General features: G+C 44.4%; 1 protein-coding gene across 1 annotated transcript in view; it reads left to right on the top strand.

The window, feature by feature from the left end:
- The first annotated feature begins 3,106 nt into the window (after nt 1–3,106).
- The window catches only part of CMTM7 (CKLF-like MARVEL transmembrane domain containing 7), a 98,126-nt gene continuing 91,490 nt past the window's right edge, over nt 3,107–9,742 (top strand). Inside the window, exon 1 of the mRNA XM_006859173.1 lies at nt 3,107–3,271. Coding sequence (XP_006859235.1) covers nt 3,107–3,271 — 165 coding nt within the window. The remainder of the gene's footprint in view (nt 3,272–9,742) is intronic.

The raw sequence follows: 9,742 nt of genomic DNA, 5'->3' as shown, positions 1-9,742 counted from the left end.
GCTGGAGGATAAACACTGACCTCTAAACCAAAAGGTCAGTGGTTCAAACCCACCAGTTCCTCCTTGGAAACCCTGTACTGGGTTGCTATGAGTCAGAATCAACTCGACCACACTTAACATAAAAAATGATAACCAATACTGACAAGGCCATCAACAATGTGAAATGGATCGTGCTCATAAAGGACTAGAAGAATGAACCAGAGTAACTTACTGAGCAGTCACCTGGGCCAGGAAAAACCACACCTGCCATCATGGTCATGTCAGTTGGAACCCATTAACAACAACTAGGACCAAAAAAACTCTATCCATCATAGACTTGCCATGTTTTTTCCTGGGTCCCCTGTACATATTCTTGCATATAAAACACTCAGTGTGTATAAGGGGTGGAGCTTCAAAAAGTTCATGGAAAATATCTTAAAAAGATAATGTAATTTTCCCATGAACTTTTTGTAGTTTTCTCATAAATCCTCACTGTTTTAATTGTCTAAAGCTACTTTAACAGAAATACTACAAGTGGATGGCTTTAACAAACAGATTCATGTCCCCTTTTCATATCTGTAGACCCAGCATATCATGGCCATCTCCTTGTGTCTTGGCATCAGTCTTTCCCTGTATCTAGGAGCTTCACAGGGAAAGAACCCTGGCTTTTCTTTCTTGGTGGTAAGTCCTTCCCTCTCTGCTCATATCTCTCTCCTGTTATCTCTTACAAGATAAAACTGTATTGTAACCCACACCCCTGGGAAACTCCCTGAAATCAGATCAGGGTTGTGATGGGATTAAGAGTACTGCAGACCACCCTTAATCCTTTTATTGGTTTATCACATAATTCACATCATAGGGATCATCACTACATAACTGCCAAACCACTGAGATTCACAGCCTAGTCACACTGACAACATATTTCGGGGGACACGATGCCATTCATGACACTCACCCAGAACTGTCCTGCACAGATTTCTTGATCTCATTGCCTGTCATGGGAATATTGACACCAACTTTTGTATCTCAAACCTTTTGAGCTGCTGTTGTCAGTTTGATCCCATATAAATAGTTCTTAAAAGAACATAGTGCTCAAGGCAGACATTTTTTGCTAGTTATGCTAAACTATTGTTTGGTTTTAAGATATCTTCAGGGCACTGTTTACGGTTTGAAGATTATCTCAGGGCAAGAGTTTCAGGGGTTAATCCAGCCTCCATGGCTCCATAAAGTCTGTATTCCATGAGCATTTGACATTCTGTTCTGCATTTTCCTCGGAGGTAGATTTTTGATGTTATCTCCAAATGAAGTTATAGCTATAGCCACAGGGACGTTCTGTTCAAAGAGATGTTCATTGATAACATACTCCAGTTTGGCAGCCTTTTAGGCAAGTTTTCATTTTTAAAGTAACAAAGGAAGGGGTGAAAAATGTAATGTCACATTGGCTAAATGTTTGGCAGTTTCTAATAGAAGTATGCAGATATCTACTTTATGATCCAGCAAGTGTACTCCTCAGTTTTATCCAAGACAAAGGTGAGCTTATGTATATCAAAAATATATATGCCAGAATGATCATCACAGTTTTATTCATAATGTTACTGTTGTTGTTGTTGTTGTTGTTAGGTGCTGGCTCATAGCAACCCTATGCACAACAGAACGAAACAGTCCTTCACCATTCTCATTCTCACAGTCATTGCTATGCTTGAGCCCGTTACAGAAGACACTGTGACAACCCCTCTCATTGAGGGTCTTCCTCTTTGCCACTGACAACCTACTTTATCCAAGGCGTGGTCCCTCCACATAACATGTCCAAAATGCTCTTTAATCCTGGTTATGCTTCTTCCAAGACAAATGTGTCCATTCTTTTGGTGGTTGTTTTTAAGTGCCGTCAAGTCGGTTCCGACCCATAGCGACCCTGAACAGGGTTTCCGAGGCTGTAAATCTTTACGGGAGCACAAAGCCTCCTCTTTCTACCGCAGAGCAGCTGGTAGTTTCGAACTGCTGACCTTGCGGTTCGCAGCCTGATTTGTAACAACTACGCTACCAGAGCTCTTTCTTCCATGGTATATTCAATATTCTTTGCCAATCCAATAATTCAAACATATCAGCGCTTCTTTGGTCTTCTTTATCCATTGTCCAACTTTTGTATCCATCTAAAGCAATTGAAAATACCGTGGATTCTGTCAGATGTACCCTAGTCCTCAAAGTGACATCTTTGCTTTTTAACATTTTAAAGAGGTCTATGACAGCAGATTTGCCCAATGCAATACATCATTTGATTTCTTGACTCTTCCTTGGGCATTGATTGTGCATCCAAATAAAATGAAATCCTTGATAATTTCCATCTTTCTCTGTTTATCATGAGCTTATTTGTTCAATTGTGAGAATTTTTGTTTTCTTTATGTAGAGGTGTAAGCCATACTGAAAGCTGTAGTCGTTAATCTTCAAATTTAAGTGCTTCAAGTCCTCATCCATTACTTTCAGCAAGCAAAGTGAACTACTGATATGCTCACTATCAGGAATCTCAAATGCAGTGTTGAGTGAAAGAAGGCAGAAAAAAAAAAAAAGAGAAAATCCAGTATGATTCAAAGCATATGAAGCCCAACAACAGACAAAACTAATCTACAGTGACAGAAAGAATAGTGACTGTCTGAAGCTGGGGGCGGGGGCGGTTTGCTGTATTTGTTGACCTGGATATTGGTTACACAAGTGTATAAATAATTCAGTTGAACACTTAAGGTTGTGTAGTTTAGTGTACAAAAGTTACACCTCAATAAAATACTCAGTACACAGCCGCACCCACCAAAATCCCGAGAGACTCAGAACCAGCTGTGGCCCCAGCCTTGCCCACTTCTGAAAGGCCACGGCCCAAGGCTTTTGGTTTCCTCCTCCTTCCAGTTCAACTTCCGTGCCTCTCGGACAGCCCAGGCTGCCGTTACCTTTCCGGAAAACGCCGGGCCATCTTTTCCCGGTGGCTCGGTTCCGCCACCGCAGGATCCCGGTCTCACCCGCCATAGGGCGGGACCGTGCGCCCCGTCCCACTGCGCCGCGCCCCGCCCCCGATCCGCCCCTCCTTATCTGGCCCCTCGGCCGATGCCCGAGGAGGCAGCGGGCTAACTGGGGCCGCACCATGTCGCAGGGAGCCGGGCTCATCCGCACCACGTGCAGCAGCAGCAGCAGCAGCAATGCACTCGGACCCGGGGCCGGCGCAGGGCAGTCCAACACCAATCCCGAGGGACTGCTGGACCGCAACTACCCCCGCAGCGTCACGGCCCTGCTGAAAGGGGCGCAGATGGTAAGTGAGGGGCGGGGTAGGGTCGGTGGTCACAAGGAGTTGACCGTATAGAAAAGGGATGTTTAGGAGAGGACGTGCCAGGCTGGACCCAAGGAGTCCCTAGAGCATCACGCCGTGCACGGGTAGGGTGGATGATCTCACCGCCCGAAGTTAAGTTCGAGGAAGGTTTCCTTTCGGAAAGTTGCAATTGCAGCCACTGCTCTGCGGAGCCTCGCCCGCCAACTGACTGAAACCACCGGAAAAGTTCCTTTTTGTCTTCCTTTCTCTTCTCTGGGCCCCGCCGCTTCGAACTCCAGCCGGAGGGTCGAAGAGTTCCGCCGGGCGGTGGCGCTGAGACAGCAAAACCCGACCTTTTCTCCCTGCGCGGCCTCCCCTTTCCTCGGATTTGAGCGCAGCAGGGCTTCCTATCTGTGTGTGTAGCTTCCCGCAGGGATATAGTCCGAGGGTCCTGGTTCTATGGTGGAGAAAAGAAAGGGACCCCTGGCGCGGTCGCCCTTGAATCCTGCGCTTCAAACTTCCAAGGGAAGGCCCAGGCCAGGGGGCGTATTTTGCTCCTGGAGATTAGATAGTTAGTGGGAGAAGGCCTGTTTTGAGGGGCTGGTACTTATTGTGGGACGCCAGAATGGGACTCAAACCTAGAAGCCAGGCAAGCTGTAGGTCTGGCCTCTGCAAGTGTAAGCACAGGCAGGGAAACTTCCACCAGGATTCTCGCTGAAGGCCTGGTATCCACCCTTGCCTTTTCTGCTTTTTCATTTTTTTCTTCTTTGAACATTTTTAATCTAAACATCTTTTCACTTTGGATGAAGAGTCTTGAAAATGGGTTGGGCTGTTGGTGACTACATTCATTGTAATGGAGGAGAGAATGCAGTTGGCGAAAAGGAGTGAGACAGGAATGTGGGGAAGGACGCACATTCCAGACTTAGAACCTGGCGCCTACTAAGGTGGGCTGGACACAGGAGCTGAGCTCCCTGCGACCTGTAACAACACAGCTACTCTGGGTTCTGGGTGTTGGAGAAGGAGGGATAGCTCCAAAAAGTGTCTGTTTTTTTGTTGCTGTAGAGTTGGCTCCGACTTACGGACATGGCCTTATACACAACAGAAGAAAGCATTGCCTGGTTTGTGCCATCTTCGTGCTTACTGTACACTTGAACACCTAGCTGTGTACTTTGAGTGTCTTCTAAACTAGACAGCTCATTTTGTCAACATTGTATCAGACATATTCTGTTGTGATTGATTCACAGAGTTTTCATTGGCTAATGTTCAAAAGTAGATGACCAGTTTCTCATAGTCTGGAAGCTCATTGAAACCTGTCGGCCACGGCAGACCTGCTGAGTATTGAAATACAAGTAGCATAGCTTCCAGCATCATTGGTTGGTTGGTTATTTGCCGTGGAGTCAGTTCCTACTCATAGCGACCCTGTACAGGGTTTCCGAGGCTGTAAATCTTTTCAGGAGCAGAAAACCTCATCTTTCTCCTGCAGAACAGCTAGTAGTTTGGAACTGCTGACCTTGAGGTTCGCAGCCCGATTTGTAACCACTACGCTACCAGAGCTCCAGCATCATAGCAAAGCATAAACCACCACAATATGACAAGCTGACAGATGGTGAAAGAAGGGTGTCCTGATGAACCAAAAATTAGGAAGTAGAGGCACTTTTAGTAACGTTAAAAAAGAAGAAGCCCTACTGCTAAGCAGTGTTGGGTTTGAGCAGGACATTTTTTGGGCCCAGACTAGAAGATTTGATCAGTCAAATAGAGATCAGCCCTCCTCCGCCATCCTGAAAAGATGGGGTGAGAGAGAGAGAGAGGCCTTACCTGAACATTGGAAGACATATCATGAGTCTAAGGATGAGTTTAGTAGGCAAAGATAATGGGGAGAAACAGAACCTCTAACTCTCATTTTAAGTTGTCAAGTAGCCCTGTATAGCTCTTGTGCCAAGCTGTGCATGCCAACAGTGGCAATGTTCAAGAGAAGAGATCAAAATTTTTAGAGAAAATTGTTGTGCCTGGCTGCTTCTGTTGTGTGCCCGTCCTTGAATGCATGCTCAGTAGAGTCATAGATCTTCCTCCGTCTCTGGAGAACACTGCAGCTACAGGCTGGTTTGAGCTGCAACCACCCCCAGTGAATTTGCCTTTTCAGGCAGTCTTAGTATATAGCAGACTGCTTGCCTGTCTGCATGGGTCTCTTGCCTGCCTCCTCCTCATTCTTCTCTTTTTGACTGCAGTGGCTGCTTAGGTATTTGATATTCATTTGTCCTCTTTGTTAGAAAACAAGTAGCAAAGTTCTAGTGTTGGAGAAGGACTGTTGTTGTTAGGTGCCGCCGAGTTGATTTCGATCTTTTTTGACAGTAGGTTTCAGTCTTTATGGTAGCAGATCGCTAGGTGGGTTCAAACTGCCAATCTTTCGGCCAGCAGCCAAGTGCTTACCTCCTTTGGGGTAGAGCTTGTTAAGTGCCATCAAGTCGTTTCTGACTCACAGTGACCCTGTATAGTGTTTTTGAAGAGCGGCTGGTGGATTTGAACCCCCCACCCTTGTGGTTAGTAGTTCAATGCATATCCTACCATAGCAGGACTCCAAAAGAAGCTAAAAAGGTGTCATTTAGACTATCTATTTATGGGTCTCTCATTTTGATCATTGATGTCACAATCACGTATTGAACAGGCTGAGCCTGTTTGTCCTTGATTTCCCATAAAGTGTTTTCATAGTCTGACAAACAGACCTGTTCATATACGACCTGAAGAAATCAAAAAGGGTGTTCTTTTGGAGAAGTGCTTTCCCTGCTTTGGGCCTCCTTCCTGGGTCTTCTACTACTATAAGAAACTGCGGAAAGAGGAACAAAGTGGGTATCCAAGAAAACATTAGTAATTGAAATATCATTGTAATGAATCCTTAGGATTCTGTAGCCACCATGGTATAGTTTCTTTGTTGTTGTTGTTGTTAAGTGCTATCGAGTTGGTTCTGACCCATAGCGACCCTGTATAGGGTTTCCAAAGAGCAGCTGGTAAGCTTGAACCACTGACCTTGCAGTTCAAATGGCTTTGAAGTCTGATGCATTAACCACAGCACCACACCAGGACTCCATAGTTTCATTACTTGTCCCATTGCACTAGAAAAGCAATCTCAGTTCTTGACTTGTCTTTTTTTTTTTTTTAATTATGTATTTTTTGGATCCTTACTGTTATTCTTGATAATATGCTTAAAATTATAAACAATATGCCATGTATGTGCCATCGCCTTAAATATTTTTAAGACTCCAGTGAAGTGGCGTGTTTGTCAGCTAAGGAACTGTTTGACAGTAGGTTGAGAAGTTTACCGAGGCAGCACACAGCTATCAGAAACAGACTCCAGGCTCAACTGACCTTGTATTCTCAGAAAGCCCAGCAGAGTTGTTGCTTGGTAACAGATTTAAACCAAAACCCACTGTTATCGAATCCATCCTAATTCATAGCAACTTTACAGGACAGAGTAGAAGTGCACCATACAATTTCCCAGGTGTAAATCTTTAAGGAAGTAGCCTGCCACATTGTTTTCCCACAGAGCAGCTGGTAGGTTCAAACCACCAACCTTTTGGTTTGTAGTCCAGCACCCCCGGACTCCTTGTTAATAGATTTAGGGAACTCAAAACCACAATGAGGTAGCACTTCATGCCTACAAAGGTGGTTAAGGTAAAAAGACAGATAACAAGGTTGTGAGGATGTAGAGAAATTGGACCCCTGGTGCACTGCTGATAGGAATGTAAAGCATTTTGGAAAGCAGTCTGGCAGTTCCATGAAAAATTAAATTTAGAGTTACTGCTAACCATTTGTCATCCCATCAATTCCAACTCCATGTATGTCAGAGTAAAACGGTGCTCCGCTGTTTTCAATGACTGATTGTTCAGAAGTAGATTACCAGTCATTCCTAGGAGTCTCGGGGTAGACTCCAACCTCAAACCTTCTGGTTGGCAGTGTGTATGTACATTAACCATTTTCATCACCCAGGGAATTCCAGAGGTACCATTTTAAAAAAAAGAAAAAGAAAAAATGCTGCTGTCCAATCAATTCGAACTCATACCAACCCCATAGGACAGAGTATAACTGTGCCATGGGGTAGCGTGGTGGTTACAAGATCAACTGCTAACCTCAAGGTCAGCTGTTCAAACTACCAGCCGTTCTACAGTACACAGATGAGGTTTTCTCTTCCTGCAAAGATTTACAGCCTCGGAAACTCTATAGAGGGTCTCTACAAGTCGGAACCTACTCCCCAGCACACCACTACCATCACCACTTACTGGGGGAGCACCTGGACTGCAACATCATTGGTTTGAGCACTACAACTGATCCAAGGGAGAAAAATAACCAACCACTTAAACACTGCATCACCCAGACTCTTTAAAATTATCGAACAATCCAGAAATTCTATTTCCAGGTATATACCCAATAAAACTGAAAATATATTTTCACATAAAAACTTGTTCACGAATGTTCATAGCATTCATAATAGTTCAAAGTAGAAACAGCCCAAATGTCTATCAACTGATAAATGGGTACACAAAATATGGTGTTATCTATTCAATGGAATATTATCCAGCAATAAAGAAAAAGTACTTTTTTTTATTCAGCAAAAAAAATTAAATGACATATTTGCATGTGCTACAACATACAGAAACCTTGAAAACACTGTGCTAAATGAAAGAAGCCAATCACAGAAAACACATGTATCACTCCATTTAGAAGAAATGTTCAAAATTGGCACATTCACAGACACTAAGTAGGTAAGTGGTTGTCTAGGGCTAGAGAGGTTGGGGAAATAAGTGACTGCTAATGGTCATGGTAAGGAGCTCTGGTAGCGTAGTGGTTACGAATCGGGCTGCGAACCTTAAGGTCAGCAGTTCGAAACTACCAGCCGCTCCGCGGGAGAAAGATGAGGCTTTCTACTCCCGTAAAGATTTACACCCTTGGAAACCCTGTACTGGGTCGCTATGGGTCGGAACCGACTCAATGGCACTTAACAACAACAACAATGGCCCTGGTAAGGAGCTCTGGTAGCATAGTGGTTACGAGTCGGGCTGCCAACCTCAAGGTCAGCAGTTCAAAACTACCAGCGGTTCCACGGGAGAAAGATGAGGCATTCTTCCCATAAAGACTTACAGCCTCAGAAACCCTGTGCAGGGTCACTATGAGTCGGAACCGACTCCATGGTACTTAAGAACAACGGTCATGGTATGGTGCCATATGATAAGCACCTCAAAGTCTGTTTGAACTGAAAGGTCAGCAGTTCAAGCTCACCAGCTGCTCCTCAGAAACCCTAAACAGGGTCACTATGAATTGGAACCAACTGAATGGCACTTAACAACAACAATGGGTGTTGAGTTTCTTTGGGGCATAAGAAAAATGTTCTCAAATGACAGTTGCATCACTGAATTGTATACTTTCAATAGGTGAATTATGTGGTAGGTGAATTGTATCTTTAAAAAGCTGTTGAAAAGGTTCCCTGGTGGTGTGTGCATTGGTTAAGCATTCTGATCCTAACCAAAAGGTCAGTGGTTTAAGTCCTTTTTGTGGGAGAGAGATATGACAGTTTTCTTCCATAATGAATACAACTTTAGAAGCCCTGTGGAGCAATTCTGTCCTCTCCCACAGAGTCACTATCAGTTGGAATCTGCTTGAATGCAGTGGGTTAGTTTGTTTTTTTTTAAAAAAAAAGAAAGAAATCTAGGCAGGGATTTGAAGGGGAAAGATGCTTTGCATGAAACCACTGGGTGCGGAGGGCCTTGCCTATACTTTAAGAAATACCTGGTTTCCTGACATGCCTGAGGTGAAGCTGCCCTTCCTATGAGCCTAACAGCGCCCCCATTCTTCATCCACTGAGCACACATTTAGGTGCAACATTCATCTCTGTCTGCAGAGAGAAAAGTGTGACAGTGCACCCATTTCCTCACGATGTTTGTAGTTCAGCTGAGGAGACAGTCAAGTCAACCAAAATTGCCCACATTAGTAGGAAGGATGGAAGGAAGACAAAGAAAGTGACATTTCAGCATAATCGAGAGATGAGTATTGGTTTCTAAGGTTGTTGTTGTTAGGTGCCATTGAATCGGTACCGACTCATTGAACTTATGCACAGGAGAATGAAACACTGTCTGATCCTAAGCCACTTTCACTATTGTTGTCATGCTTGATACCATCGATGCTGCCACTTGGCCAATCCATCTCGTTGGGGGTCTTCCTCTTTTTCTCTGCCCCTCCACCTTACCAAATACGATATCCTTCTCCAGTGACTGGTCCCTCCTGACAATATGTCCGAAGTATGAGAGACGAAGTTTGGCCATTTTGGCCTCCAAGGAGCGCTCTGACTTCACTTCTTCCAACACAGATCTGCTGGTTCTTTTGGCAGCCCATGGCACTTTCAATATTCTGCTCCAACACCATAACTCAAGTGCATCAATTCTTCTATGGTCTTCCTTATTTATTGCCCAGCTTTCACATGCATATGAG

The sequence above is a fragment of the Chrysochloris asiatica genome, unplaced genomic scaffold (genome assembly GCF_000296735.1).
Source record: "Chrysochloris asiatica unplaced genomic scaffold, ChrAsi1.0 scaffold00030, whole genome shotgun sequence".
Taxonomy (NCBI): Eukaryota; Metazoa; Chordata; class Mammalia; order Afrosoricida; family Chrysochloridae; genus Chrysochloris; species Chrysochloris asiatica.
The sequence above is the reverse complement of the archived record's forward strand: the minus strand, read 5'-3'. Positions and strand labels throughout refer to the sequence as shown.